The sequence below is a fragment of the Megalops cyprinoides genome, chromosome 13, assembly GCF_013368585.1.
Source record: "Megalops cyprinoides isolate fMegCyp1 chromosome 13, fMegCyp1.pri, whole genome shotgun sequence".
Classification (NCBI taxonomy): domain Eukaryota; kingdom Metazoa; phylum Chordata; class Actinopteri; order Elopiformes; family Megalopidae; genus Megalops; species Megalops cyprinoides.
In genome coordinates this window covers 18,066,894-18,082,252 of record NC_050595.1, presented here as the reverse complement: position 1 = coordinate 18,082,252, position 15,359 = coordinate 18,066,894, and the positions used below count along the sequence as shown (strand labels likewise).

At 43.8% G+C, this 15,359-nt stretch overlaps 2 protein-coding genes and 1 non-coding gene across 4 annotated transcripts in view; 2 read left to right on the top strand and 1 right to left on the bottom strand.

The window, feature by feature from the left end:
• Window positions 1–4,903, top strand: part of LOC118787836 (multiple epidermal growth factor-like domains protein 11) — a 62,192-nt gene extending 57,289 nt beyond the window's left edge. The window contains exons 20-25 of one of the 2 annotated variants that reach the window (XM_036543548.1): window positions 9–242; window positions 566–696; window positions 963–1,029; window positions 2,599–2,655; window positions 3,703–3,900; window positions 4,294–4,903. In XM_036543548.1, the coding sequence (XP_036399441.1) occupies window positions 9–242; window positions 566–696; window positions 963–1,029; window positions 2,599–2,655; window positions 3,703–3,900; window positions 4,294–4,469 (863 nt within the window). In that variant the 3' untranslated portion in view covers window positions 4,470–4,903. Of the gene's footprint in view, window positions 1–8; window positions 243–565; window positions 697–962; window positions 1,034–2,598; window positions 2,656–3,643; window positions 3,901–4,293 lie in introns of both variants that reach the window. The other variant, XM_036543549.1, reaches the window with a different exon arrangement.
• A 4,576-nt stretch (window positions 4,904–9,479) lies between these two features.
• LOC118788042 (ras-related protein Rab-11A-like) lies at window positions 9,480–13,916 on the bottom strand. Its single transcript, XM_036543876.1, has 5 exons — window positions 13,692–13,916; window positions 11,923–12,118; window positions 11,378–11,571; window positions 11,052–11,132; window positions 9,480–9,956 (listed from the first exon to the last, which is right to left on the bottom strand). Exons 1-5 carry the CDS (start codon window positions 13,729–13,731, stop codon window positions 9,820–9,822), a joined length of 648 nt encoding a protein of 215 aa, XP_036399769.1. The 5' UTR covers window positions 13,732–13,916; the 3' UTR covers window positions 9,480–9,819.
• Window positions 13,917–14,321: 405 nt separating this feature from the next.
• On the top strand, window positions 14,322–14,393 carry trnaq-cug. Its single transcript has one exon. It is a non-coding gene; the product is annotated as a tRNA-Gln (tRNA).
• Window positions 14,394–15,359: the final 966 nt, after the last annotated feature.

Genomic DNA, 15,359 nt, shown 5'->3' with positions numbered 1-15,359 from the left:
TTCTGCAGCAGCCCTGATGATGGATGAGCTGAACCCCTACACTAAGATCAGCCCGGCGCTGGCCTCGGAGCGCCAGTCTGCAGGCGCGGTGATGGGCATCATCTTCCTGCTGCTGCTGATCATGGCCATGCTCAGCGTGTTCGTCTGGCACCGGCACAGACAGAGGGAGAAGAGCCACGACATGCCCAGCGTGTCTTACACACCCGCCCTGGGCATCTCATCCACCGACTACTCCCTCTCCGGTAAGAGCACACACATTTATTATAAGTATCCACCGACTACTCCCTCTCCGGTAAGAGTACACACATACACTTATATACACACTTACACACATGCACACACGCTCTTTTTCTCTTTCTCTCTCTCTCTCTCTCTCTCTCTCTCACACACACACACTTCTTATATGAATGCACACACATTGTGTCTGTGTGTGTGTGTGTGTGTGTGTGTGTGTGCATGTATGCTTGTGTGTACGTTCATTAATATGTGTTTATATATGTGTGTATACATGTGAGTGTGTGAGTCCAAAAAGCTCTTCGATGTATCTCATTGCTCTGGTCCACAGACGCCTCTCAGTGCAGTGTTAGTGCCAGTTCCAGTGGCCACTGCTTCTCCAATCCCAGCTACCACACGCTGGGCCAGTGTGGAGTTGCACAGCGCCATACCAACAACCTGGAAGGCCAATCCACCATGAAGGTACAGAGCTCACACACCTTCACACACTGTCACTCACCTGCGCACATTGCACACACACATACACCATTCCTCTGTCTCATGAACGCTTGCATGCAGTCTCACACACCTACACACACACACACACACACACACCTGCAGGTATACATTCACACACATTACACAGTATTACTTGCACAATTTTTCATAATGTCTCCAACTCACACTCACCTGACTTTACCTGAGTGATATGTATTCTGAATAAGTTGTGTCCTTTTCTCTTCACACAGCCGAAAAGCAAGAAAGGGGACAGGAACAGCGCAGAGTGGCGCGCTTACTGCAACCTCAAAGACCTCGGTCAGTGTCTCACCCGCCCACCTGTCCACACGTCAGCAACCTGTTGCAGCACATTCTCGCTTTCCTTTACCTGTACAAAAATGTAGCTTCATATGAAGTGACACTTCTAACCACAGAGCCTGTCCCCACGAAGCCTTCCTTTGAGGGCGAAACGTGGAGAGGTAGAGTTTGCCATGATGGCGGCCGTGGCAACTCTCAGAGAAGTAAGAAGAGGGCGACCTTCACTCTCACAATGATTGCACAGGTGCAGAGGTATAATAAGACATGCCTGCAGGGAAAGCCGTTCTGTTGTGCCTTTTATCCCGCCAGCGGCATTTGAGGATTGCACAGGTGCAATCAGCAGTAATTGACTCTCTCCTCTCACTCTTCTAACGTCCATGGTGGCAGTGAGCTTTATCCATCATGTAGCATTAGGATGAGACAGAGGGCATAACTGGCTTGTTTGTGTCACAGATTCGCCCGCAGCTGCTTGGCTGAGGAAGCACAGCTATCCTCCCTAAAAGCCCTGCTCTGGCAGCTAGTGGTGAAAGCACTGAATAAATGGAATGTGAAGTAGTACACTGAAGCACTGACAAGACTGCTGCTGTTTATGTGGACTGTCAACAGTGGCAGAGCAGGGTGTTAATTGTGTGCTTCTTGTTTTAGTAAGACACCACAAATAGAAATGCAGTGTAAGCAGAACTGAATGCACAGATGCATATCTGTTATTTAATGTGGGCATGGGTTAATGTGAATCTTTGCCATTACACATTCAGAAACAATACATGAGCTATACTGTGCACTCAGTATGTAAGCCCCATATCCCCCCAATGTAAGTTCAAGCTGAATTCATTATACAAGCTGTCCTAACCTGACATAAGGAGGAAAAGGTTACGGGGGTGGATGCATCGTTTCGGTCACCAGTTTTAATAAATCAGAAAATGAGCATTTGGTGGGAATCCGCAGAACGTGGCCATCTGGACTTTCAGCGCTCTCTGAACAGGATGACTTTCATACCCTGTAGGATTTCTCCCGAGCGCATCAGAAATCCGTCCGCGTGCGGGCCCTGCATACGCACCCTCTGCCTTCGGTTATTGAGGGCGCTGTCACGGCACCATGGAAACGATAAGCAAAGAGAACATGAGAACCATGCTAATGCTCCCATACACTCAGTTGCTTTAATTTGCCAGAATGCCCGCTGAACTAATCTGGGTTACTGACATCATGATGTCACTGTGGATTTTTATGTTTGAAGCTATTGATGTACATTATATGTTTACAGCTTTGAGTATCTTATATGACTTCATTAATGTGTTAAATGGATAAATGATTTTCAAATATACATAATCAGAGATACGTTAAAGGAGCAAAAATGATCAAAAGAATGTTTAAAAGCAACCAAATTAGCTAATTAATACAATCACATTTCATGCTTTCATCTTAAAAACTGTGGGAGGAGCCAGTGTTCAGATTTTGGTTTAAAGAAGGGAAAAATACAGGGAAAAATGGACAAAATAGTAATCCTGAAATTCAGCAATCTGGAATATTTCCAATTATCCAGGGTAACTCCTCCATCTCAACCCTCTGTAGGTGTGTACTGCCTGGACCGGCGTTACAATACTTATATTGTAGAGCAGTGCTACAGAGGTACGGTATGATCACCCAGCCTGCACAGCCAATACCATCGTCATCAGCACAACCCTCCAGTCAATCACTACCTGACTACCTCTCACGCTGCCTTCCTACTGGCCTCCCAGAGACACGCCCCTTTCACCACAGACTCCTCCCTTCTGTCCTGTCCCCCTTGCCAGTGGCACCTGAGCCAGGGTGTCTGCTGTTCACTTCCGTTTGCTGTTCCGTTCAATGCAGAGAGCCCACAGAGATAGTATAGCCTTCACACAGTGCTCATATTACATGTACGGTAATGTAGCCGCAGCAGGGCCACAGTGTAGCACAGTGGTAAGGAGCAGAACTTGTATCCAAAAGGTTGCCTCTAAATATCTAGCTGTATAAATAGATAATATGTAAAAATTGTAGCCTCTTAAAGTTGCTCTGGATAAGAGCATCCGCTAAATGACAATAATTTAATGTAATAATTTAATGTAACACACTGCACATTCACAGGGATCAGGGTAGAGCAGGGAGAGAAACCTTGACATGGGAAGAGTGTGTGTGTGTAATTAAATAGCTTTGGGGCTTGTTGCATTAATCAGCCTTTGTGTAGTGGGTGTGTGTGTTTTGTGTGTGTGTGTGTAGAGTGTGTTTAAAAAAAAAATGTAAATGGGCGCTTAACTGTGCCAGATCGTTTATATCTGAAGTCTGGACACGAAAGGGAAGACTGTTTCCCCACTCACTGCAGAATGCTGGATCAGCTCTTGGCTTGTTTCAGCAGACATTTGAAAAGTTTCTCCATTCTTTTTTTAACAGCTCTCAGTTCCGAACTCTGCATGTTTCCTATTTCTACCTGTGCTTGACCTCTCTTGCAATCCTCCTATGTCAAAACCTCTGTGATGCTCTCCCACAATGCACCACAACCCTGTGGTTGGTTTGCACACATTTCCTTATGAGTCAGTGGGCACATTGGAGCACCCGTCTCTGTCGTCACTTTGACTGAGCTCCAAGGGGCTGGTTTCAGTTCTGATTCTGATTGGCTTGTCTTTGATGTGGGTGTGTCCTTGCTGTTGTGGTTATCAGATTACATGGAGTCCATGTGCAGCGCCAGCACCTGCTCCCTGAACAGTGAGAACCCCTACGCCACCATCAAGGACCCGCCAGGCGTGGGCCACAAACACTCAGAGAGCAGCTACGTGGAGATGAAGTCCCCTGCTCACCGAGAACTACCCTACTGCTCCACCACTACCCCAGCGGCCAGCAAGAACGTCTACGACGTGGGTGAGCAAGGCGGGGGTGTGAAGGAGGAGTTTCAGCAAGTTTACCAGCTGTACTGAAATGAATTTTCGCTCCGTCTTCCTGTCACTTTAGTTCAATTTTAGTTCAGTTTACTGTAAATGTGCATTTCTGGAAGGATGTACAAAGTGGCCCAACACTGTACATAGTCCTATCTGCATGTACACACAAGTTTATACAAATAGAAAAAAGAAATGATACGTGAACACTCACCAAAATGTGGCAAAGACCCATAACAGGTATTTCTCCCCTTACTTTTCTTTCTCATTCCCTCCCCTACCTCTCTCTCTCTCCCTCCCCCTACCTCTCTTTTCTCTCTCTCACTCCCTCTCTTCCTCCCTCTCTCTCTCGCTCTCTCTCTTCTCCTTTTTCCCTCAGAGCCCACAGTCAGTGTAATGCAGGGCTCCAGTGGAATGATGACCATTTTCGCCCAGAGCCCCTATGACCTCCCTCGTAACAGCCACATCCCCAGCCACTACGACCTGCTGCCCATGCGCATCAGCCCCACACATACACCACCACCCCCAGACAGCCCCCCTGGATCCCTCTTATAGGGAACAGGATCGCCTCACACCGCTCTCACCTCTGTCTCTCTCACTCTCTCGCTGTCTCTCTGTCTCTTGGATGGTGACAACATCAGCCCAAAATATGAGACACTGGGAGAGCAGTGCACAGACAGGACCTGAAATTCCTCTCTACCCCTCACTGTCTCCCTCTTTCACTCTTTACCCCTCCCTCACTTTCTCCCTTTCTCTTCATCTCTCCCTCTTTCACTTCTTCACTCCCTCTCTCTCTCTCATGAGAAGCTCTACACAGATGCTCTCAGGACTGACTCAGTGGAGGTGAGGTGAGGGGGCTCTTGATTTTCCTTGGAGAGCCACATCCTGGATGCACCCAGACACCAGCTACACTTTTCTTCACAACGACCAAACTGCTCTGGATTCAGGACACCTCTACAAAACAAGTCCACTACAGAGCAAATCTTTCACAGCTGCTGATTGGAGGAGGTAGAAGATGGGAGTGTGTGACATATCTGGGTGAGGAACAGGAAGAATGGAGAATATACAAAGCATGGTTCAACTATGGACAAATGCCGAACAGTAATCCAGTCAAAGTGGGGTTAAAGGTGTTCGCTGCATTCGGAAGATGAAGGAGTGGTGATCAGGTTTTCCTTTATTTTAACTCCTGTTTTCATTTTGAAGTGAACTTTCTTGTTATCACAATATCCCAGAGACTCATGAATCCCCCACAAAAAATCAGGGATTCTCGCCTCCTAATGCAAGGAGCTCTGGAATGCATTGCTGGCAGATGAAGGTCTTTTATCAATGAGGAAAACGAGCAGCTGTCCGACTCAGGTCAGAGAAGGCAGACTGATCTTTAGCAGGGTCACAGGGCTTGGAGTGTCCCTTGAATGACCTTCGACCCAACTGGAATCACTGAGGTGTTTCACTCTGCTGCTGTGTGGAAACTCACTTCACCAGAGGTCATGACCTGTTCTTGAGCTTGGGATGACCCCTGATGTAGGGACCTAAATGAAAACGCATGGTTAAATAGTAAGAAATAGCAATGGTCTTATTCACTGCAGAAAAAACAATGCTGATAACAGCCACTTTTAGAATTCCAAATGAAATTTTATCTTTTTTCCCCAGCCTTTTTTTCTCATAATTGTCAGTTTACATATTTAAAAACTCAAAGGATTGATCTCTGTCCTTGAAAAGTTTTTTCTCTTTTTGTAATTATGTATTTATGATGTATTTGATTCTTTACACTTAGTGATAGTGAGTTTTAATAGTGAGAAGCTTAAAGAGAAAAAGCAAGCATGATCAAATAATGAATAATCAATGTGACTGACACATACAAGACATCCCATTGTTATGAAAATCATCTGTATATATATTTTATGATTTTCAGATGTAAAAGGGAAAAATATATTTATAATATGTATGGAACTGGAGTTTCAGCACTGTCAGAGTATTATCAGACTGGTTGAGTTTTGTACAGGCCAGAGAATCTCTTTCTGTGTGTAAGAGTACCAGAAACCAAATGCAAGGGAAAGATGTGATCTTTACAGACCCGGGTTCAATGATAATTGATCATTACAATTACATATCATTAGATATGTAATGATAGTTATTTATGCTCATCATTATGCAGCTGGTGTAATGGTATTTCTTTATACAGTTACAATTATGGCAACAATATCAGGAGTGTAATGGGGTACCACATACTGGAACGTTACACCAATGACTGGCCCTTGGCAAACCAAAGACAGAGATGGATCAATTCAACACTTCAGTTCGAATCAACAATTGATTCAAACTACTGATTGAAAGAAAAACAGAACATTTTAATGGGTTTCTTTTCTGGGGACAGCCCCAGGTTGGTTCTTCTCTATGCCTTTTAATAGCATTTATAACTGGAATATAGAAATGGTTCTCTAGTTGAGTTTAACAGGGTAGAGTGGGCCAGTTACCTTTGGAGAGGAAGAATAATGTCAGACTGGTGAACTGGCAGACTGGTTCTTTAATGTGGAAAGTATGAATCATAGGTCATGACTGTTTGCTCTTTTTTGCCATTGTAAGCAGTAACATATGTTGTTTTTTTTAAGTCGTGTTCTTCTTTGTTTTTAATATCAAGCAGTCCAGTCATTATTATTATTATTATTATTATTATTATATATTTTTCAATTAATGCATATTAAAAAGAGTTTATATAAATTAGCACTGTAATGTCTGGATTACAGTAGAAAAATCAGCATAATTGAACCCAGGTCATGTTCTTTGTTCAAATATGTAGACTTCCTTGTGTTTTGCTTCGATAAACACGCTGAGTTAACCAGTTTGATTAACATTAAATGCAGATTCCTTCCTACATAAGTGGGTTCCTTCATGCAGGGTCTACTTCACCTTTTTGAGAAGCAATAACAGGTTGACAATCACAGAGACTGCATTCATGTGCATAAAGCCACAAGAGTGAATGTGTGTGTGCGTGTCTGTGTGCATGTGCATACATGCACTTGTCTGTCAGAGTGCATGTGTGTGAATGTATGTATATGTGTGTGTGCATCTCTCATAGTATGTATCTACTTGTGTATGTGTGTGTGTGTGTGTGTGTATGTATGGCCCCAGGTAAGGCAATCTTTGTTTTCCACATTGTCAGTGTGAAAAGGGCATCATTCCCTGATGCTCTTATTTGCAGTGCTGCTTAAGAGATTCTTTAATAAAAATACAGAGACAAACCTGCCATCCCTCAGGGTAGATGTGCAGTCTTTTTTATCCACAGAAAAAGTTGTGAACAACTGTCTTGCAGTAATCATTCGCTGAATGTTTTTCCTTTTTCTAGAGAATAAATCATGTATCAGTGTTTTATCACAGAATATAGTGAAAAAGCAATGAATGCACTTCGGTTCATGTTTTCTCAGTAGTGTGTCCCAGGAAACTAGACAGACTTCTCATGTGCTTCTGCCGTGAACAACCTGAGATCAAACTACAGCAATCTCTGCTTAAACCTCACTGTTTCCTGTCTGTATCTTCCACAGTGACCACTCTAACAAAATTGTAATCCTGATTATTTTATTTGCACTTCTCAAAAGGCATTACAGTAGACAGTACCAGTATTTTTACGGTAACTTAAAAACACAAACAGCCAGATCATGGTACATATAGTGCACAGAATACAGGGGAACAAAGGAGGACTGGTTTGACAGAGAGACTGAACCAGGGGAAGTGACACCTTTGGGGATTTGGAGAAGACACTGGTGCTTGTGTGATGGACTGAGGCTCTGGCAAGGACAGCACCCTCTGTTGGCTCGCATCATTGGCACTGCCCGCCACGTGTACAATTTCCGGCACTGGGACCCAATTATAGGAGAGTGAGGCTTCATAACGGGTGGGGCTCTGCACTGTCAATGGTCATGCAGACCAATCAAAAGACATTGCTTCTCATGGCAAAACACTATGACTGGTTCAAAATACTGAGTTACTGAGAGCATGACAGTTTCACCAATTTTAGGGGTTCACGGAGCATCACTCTCCCATCATTGCATGAGACCTCCCACCCGGGGCCCTGCCCTCCACTGCAGCCCTACCCTAACCACAACCTGCAGGACCTGGCCTTGTTCTGTCTCACCCATGGCAATGCAGTGGTCCTGGGTTCTACATTTAATCACACTTTGGTCAGTACTCTCAGGGCTCGATGTCAATGGTCAACTCTTATCAAAGGAGACCACAAGCTCGAGCTTGCTGTCTCCAAAGGGCTTCTCTGACTCTGTGTCTTCATTCATCTCTTTGAGTTTCACTCACTGTCTCAGACTCATTTTGTAATCGTCTCTCACTCCAGAATGATGGGGACAGAACGTTCAGTCCTTATATTATTCATATAGTGTTGGCCCTGCTGAGGACGTGTATAAATATTACACTCATATTACACTGTCTTTCTGGCGGTAAACACATTCACTGAATAAATAGTACTTTCATATCTAGGGCATGAGCAGTCAGCCACAGAACAACATGCTTTGTGTGCAAGGGGCTTTCCAAGGTAACTTTGTCCTCAGCGACCAGCATAATATGAGCCAAAGACACGGTCATCTTGATAAAGTGGGTATGATTACAAGGCTCTGGATATTTCACTTGTTCAGTGCTGTGGCAGGACACATGGCATGCTACAGTGTTGGCTTTGTCTTGGAGGGGCATATACCAGGGAATGCTCCTAAGCGCTGCAAGCACAGACAGGAAGTATACTCTGTACTGAAATCACTCATCATGGCTAGCTGCTGTCCACTTGTGTTTGAATTGTAAAACTTCCCCTGCCACTTGTCAGCGATGGATTTATGACCCACTGGAGGGCAGAAAGTGTATGTGAATGGAGAAGAGAGGCGAGCTATACACGAGAAAGATGAGCTAGTGTGTTCTACATATTCAACAGATCCCAGCAGAAATAGGACTACAAGCCTCAATAGTGAGAGAATGACATGAGGGGACTACAGGTCTCAACAGTCAGAGGACTACAGTGTAAGGACTACAAGTCCCAGCAGTGAAAGGACAAGTTTTCAATGTGCCTAAGTGGCCATAGAGCCCTACTGCTTCTCCAGATTTTGTGATATACTGAACATCTCTGTGGTACACACATCACAAGGACAAAAGACACCGCTGAGTGACACTGCACTGAAAAAGGCACTATGAATCCACCTCCAATCAAGGGCACCTGCTTTCAGGCCAATGTCACTTACGGCAGCCATGAGCCTGTTAAATACAGTCACACTTGTGCTCCATTCAGATGGATCAGGGAAGACCTCTGCAGTGTTCATGTGCTGAAGACTTACTGCTTTGCCCTGGTTTCTAAGCTAAATCCTTCAGCTTTGCTCATTCTATCAGGAAAGATCTGTTTTATTTCACAGTCACAAGAAACACTGCACTGACCTCTCTATATCTGTCTGTGCAGACATTCACCGTTAACATACAGCATTAACCTCTTTATGTCTGTCTGTGTGCACATTCACTGTTACACAGCACTGACCTCTCTAGGTCTGTCAGTGTAGACATTCACAGTTAACATACAGCACAGACTTCTCAAATTGTGTAAACATTCACTATTAAGACAGACACGACCTGACACACCAGGGCCACACGCTTCTTAAACACACACGTGAAAACACAGATGTAACACACAATGACAGCAACAGAAAAGTCAAGCAAAGCGGAACGTCAGACGAAACTTTACGTATGGAGACATTTCTGTGACAATCTGCACACCTGATCATTAAAACACGGTGATATAAAAGCATACGGCTTCAGAAACAGCTCAGTCTTCATGCCAGACAGCGACCGTCTGAGACTCGTAGCGGACCAGAGTCTGGCCTTGCGCAGCTGTGTTCTTTATAAGAGGGCTGGGGCTTTGGGGATGTTACTAGACTCCCTGGCAGCACTGCGACTTTGCCTTGTTTTCAGTGGGCTGCACTTGAATCGACACCACATTGTTGCTAGGAGACATGTCGTTATCCCTGCGGTCCGACATCTGCTTCTGGGACACGATGTGGTAAATTTCTGCAGGGGAGAGAACGTGACAAGCGAGTCATATCGATCTGGCCAACACAACCTCAGCACAACCACCACTTTTCCTTTACACAGCAACTTGCAGCACATCTTCCTCAGGTGAGCTTTTACCAAAACGCATGTTATGCCATGCTCAACAGGACAGCTTTTAATTTTCAGTTAATGGACAGTACTGGACTCCCTTTCCCTCAAGTGTTAGTTATTTAAACAAATTAAACAATTACAGAGATAAAGTGGATTGGTTCCTAAGGATGGCAAGATATGGTGCATGGTGGATGAAGTGTAATACACTATGTTGTTCCTAGAAAGCTCTATAGAACATGTTTTAGAACAGCATGCTACATGGAATTCTATTTAGATGCACTGATCTTTATGGAGCGTGGATTGGCTGATGGGTACAGTACACAGGATGATCAATTCAGAGGATTTTAAAGTCAGTTAATCTGTGCAGACTTCTGCACAGCACCATACCCAAAAGGACAGCCAGTTGACTGGACACAATGTGTGACACAGACCAGACCTGATCACACACACCCAGCCTCTCAACTGCAGTTTCCAAATTGCATTACATCCACTCCAAAGCCATAACTTTGATTAGTCACTCAGTAACACCTGGCTTTTGACCCAATGCAGAAGACCCCACACTTTCTCACAGCTGATAGAGACAGCACACATATTCACACACTCACAGAACAAGCTATTGGAACTGGCATTTTAAACGGTAAGCATTATACATGGACTGCAGTTGAGGCACAGTGGTTAGGGACCTCCAAGGTTGCCAGTTCAAACCCCAGGTGAGGTAATGCTGCGGTGTTCTTCAGCCTGGTGCTCAAATTAAACTGCTTGAGTAAATATCTGGCTGCGGAAATAGATAGTACATATAAAATAAATGTAACCTATGTAAGTCACCCTGGATATAGGCTTTGGCTAAGCAAATAGGTAATATTATGTATGACAGTTCTGCAGTCTTAAGCTCTCCAGTATCACTTACCTTTAGATGCAAACCACTTCAGTTCTATGCATCTACCATCTACTGCACTGCTGGTTGTACAGAAATGGCATGTCTGCACAGGACAGGGTTCTCACCTGACAAGATAGTCTGGAAAGAAGTCTCCACATTGGTGGAATCCAAGGCAGAGGTTTCGAGAAAAGACAAGCCGTTCTTCTCTGAAAGACAGACGGAAGAAACCATGTTCAAGGGTAGGCATGTTATAGGCTGCTTTGATTGTTTGCATCCTGGATGGCATTACATGCATACGCGTACGCGCTAATGTGCAAGACAAGCGAGGCTCACCACAACAGCAAAGCATAAAAAAGAATGCCAACAACACAGAGTTCAGAATATGAGCAACTCCAGCTAGCTGTCTGACGGTCATGTGATTCACGCATGTCTGTGTGAGCAGCGGGCTTACCTGCAAAGGTGCGTGCCTCGTCAGTGGGCACGGCCCTCAGGTGGCGCAGGTCACTCTTGTTGCCCACCAGCATGATGACAATGTTGCTGTCTGCATGGTCCCGCAACTCCTTCAGCCAGCGCTCCACGTTCTCGTAGGTCAGGTGCTTAGCGATGTCATAGACCAGCAGCGCCCCCACCGCCCCCCGATAGTACCTGCAGGTGGACAAACCAGGATTTCAGGCATCATGCAAGGCACAGTAGATGCTACCTAAGCGCCACCATCAAATCACTCATCACATCATGTGGCAGGAAACACCCCAACCACACATAGGCTTTTCTACAGCTTCCTTCCTCTTTCCAAAAGAAGATACAAATCCTCAGATTGTAGGCTGCTGTTCCTTTCACAGGACCACTGCATCAGTACTGCAGCCATGGTTAAGAAGTGTGAGGAGGTAACATTAGTAAGACAAAAGTCTCCATGGTTTGCCACCATCTAAGTTAAAGCAGGCAAAACTCCATGCACTTGGGTGCGTCAGGTAAAACCGGTGAAACAGAGGCACTCACGCTGAGGTGATAGCTCTGTAGCGCTCCTGTCCCGCCGTGTCCCAGATCTGAGCCTTTATGGTCTTGCCGTCAACCTGGATGCTGCGGGTTGCAAACTCCACGCCAATGGTGCTCTTGCTCTCCAGGTTGAATTCGTTGCGAGTGAAACGTGACAGCAGGTTACTCTTCCCAACGCCTGAGTCTCCGATCAGCACCACTGCAACAGCAGAAGGACAAGATTGCAGTCGACTCCACCACAACTACATACCGGATAACACCATACTCCATTTTACTGCGTTGCAATCAGCAGGGTTGACTTTGATCCCACTGACTTTCCTTATACTCCTGTTTTGTGCATACTGTGGTTAAGGGCCCAGCAGGCCCAAGCATATATTGGCCTTAATGGTTTTAACTCATAACTCTTTACCAAAACTTTTTAATGAAACCAAACATGCAGAGAGCAGTGTAAGTGGTCCAGTGTCAGACACAGGCTAAGATGTTCTTGTGCATTTCATTATGTTAATTCCTTTTTACTGAATGTTTATCTTGTTTGGATATCCAGTGTCTTACATTTAACACATACACAAAACAGAGAAGCCATTTCATTTAATTTCTAGCACCAATTTGCTGGTTTAGCAGTTGATTCTTGGCAGACTTCCTCTAACAGAGGGCATGCTTCATCACTTTGCGCTCATCGACTGAGTCACTCAGACCTAACCATGTTATCTCAAAAATGCCCTTAATTGTATTTGTTGAGGGGTGGCAATACAAAAATAGCTTGCACCACAGAAAGGAGGAACATTTCTCTAACTGCATACTCTGCACATGCTCAAACCAGAATATGTCTGAAACACTAACACACACAAACCAGTACAATGAATGGCAAAAACCGAAATACACACACACACACACACACACACACACACACACACACACACACACACACACACACACACACACACAGACTCTTCCAACTCTGAGTGCGCGGACACACAGTGCAGTCAATTGCTAGATACATTTAACGCTGTACCTGAAAGTACAGCCAGAGAACAGCAGCATCCAAACTTCTGCATAGTCACAACTGACTCAACTTTCGAACAACTCTTTCTTAGAGTTTTGTTTTTTCTTTTCCATTTCGTTATGTGGTCAAGGGCAAAAAGTGTACAATTTAATCTAACTGTATTTCAGTGAACTTTATAATCCCAGGTACCTCAACAAAAGTCATTAAGCTTAGGCTGTCAACTGTCATTATAAATATACAGCTAAAGACGCACAGCGGCATGTGGGATTTTCGTGTTTGAGACTGGATAGGGTTTTACAGTATTAGCCAACTTGCTGCATTCCACACTCAAATCCATTGAAGCTTAAACTGTTGTTTTGATGAAAAACGCAAGGCAAGGCCTCTTTTCTTTTGATAGCTTGCCCTAGAAAGGATCACTTGCATCAAGGAGGTTTAAACCTCGCTGGTTCCATCACTGAATCTTTCATGGACTCCATGGCGATTACCGAGCTCGACAGCGTACACGGTCAAACAGGCCAGCTACCTGGGCACAAACTGCATCGACACAACCCGCATTTAAAAATGTAATAGGTCATTGGCAGCTACGACAACATCTATACACAGCAGTAATGGCAAACCATTTCTTTCTAATGATAACGTTGCATCCGCAGTTATAACACTGGACCGCTTCCATTACAGCAACCGAACAATCTTCTCTACCCTACAGCAATGACAACATCTGACATATCCTTAGCTAAGTCGTTAATGTTAATGATGATAACCGATTTACCTTTAAACAAATAATCGTATTCATCGTCTCTGGTCCCCATCTTCTTCTGTATGAAAACAGATTACTGTAGCTAAGGCGAAGAAACGCGTGACAACGCAGTATGTGCAAACCAGTTCGCCAGCTACTACTGAGCTCACTTGCCTGTGTTAGAATACTACTAGCCAGCTAACGTTAGCTACCTAGCTCTCTATCTTTCTCTGTGGCTAACGTAATGTTAGCTATTTGTAAACTCAGGCTGCACTTCCGGGGTCATTGGAGAAGCTGTATACGATTTCTGGCAGAAATAATATGATTTTTCCACGGACCCGATTCAGGATTACTGAAAACAAATAGCCTAGTCACTGATTTAGTAAAACGTAACATTAGGCAGGTAGCTGACAGTTAGCTACTAATACTAACTCTATGACAGGTTTGTTACTTCTGTAGTAACAGAAGTTGACGGTACTTAGGCAAGTTAGTTAATCTATGTAGCCTGTCAGTGTCCAGTAGTCTTATATTTAGAACCCAATATTAGCTACATAGGTAAACTGCTGTCTCGACTAATTAGTTTCCGTATTCACACAATCTATTAATTTCAGCTAGCACACATCATAGATTATATACCGTAGTGAACATTAGCCTGTAAGGCAGGGTTCCATGGTGTAATGGTTAGCACTCTGGACTCTGAATCCAGCGATCCGAGTTCAAATCTCGGTGGAACCTGAGATTTTGTTTCACGTAAAGAGGTTAAACAAACATCATTATAACAAGACCTGCACTTAAACAGGTAATGTTGTTGGACATGATAGCGTGCCGAGAGACCTATTTATAAAATTAGCTGTTCTATAGCTTCTATAGCTCAAAATGTAGTATTTCAATTTTGCCGACAGATGGCACCGTTAGAAAATGAGTTAGACAGCGGCCGCATGTTCTGTAAGTGCATATCTGAGTGTTATTTCGTTAGACTGAACCCAGCCTGCCAGAGAAACTCTTTGCCAGTGTTACTGTCAGTGTAATGTCAGTGTAAGCGAAGTTAAATGTTATGAGGTGGACTGTGTCCATCGCCTCCTCAATAAAGGGAATTGTGTCGTGTTTTGTGCACATTATGACAGACTTCTTTATTGTAACCAATCTACGTTGGCGGTTTGTAACTTCATTTGAGCGATTATACAATATAATTCTCAAGATTCCGCTTAACAGTATATTCACTTTGTTTAGTGTGACTCATTTCTCATGACTGAAAAGCTCAGTCACCTCTTATATTTGCATCCATTTTACCAAGACATTGATAATATTGTTTAGATAATTTTATGTTAAACATATTATGGAACTACAGACGTTAAGTTTTTAATCATTCTCATACAGAACAGTATTTCACTGTTTAAATTTGCGTGCATATATATTTTTGCAGAGACATCATATAAAGTTTTTGACATTAATATTTGCAAGCAGTGTAAAATTGCATTCCTCCTATTGCAAAGTGTTTTGGCCAAAGTTTCACACAATATAACAATTACACAAATATGTAACTTGTGAGTAGCTCTATGTGATTATCAGCATGGTTTTATACTGAAACAGTTATTACTTGTTAAGATGATGAAAATAACCAGCATATTGTTACAGCATCCTTTGACACTAAACAAATGTTTAATTGGGTGGAGGCCAATGGGGATTGATTTGTGAATATGC

Coding starts and splice junctions, on each gene's coding strand:
- LOC118788042 (XM_036543876.1), bottom strand. CDS start 13,731: ATGGGGACCAGAGACGATGAATACGATTATTTGTTTAAAG. Junction 12,119..13,691: donor ATACGATTATTTGTTTAAAG/GTAAATCGGTTA, acceptor CTGCTGTTGCAG/TGGTGCTGATCGGAGACTCA. Junction 11,133..11,377: donor CGAGGCACGCACCTTTGCAG/GTAAGCCCGCTG, acceptor TCTGTCTTTCAG/AGAAGAACGGCTTGTCTTTT.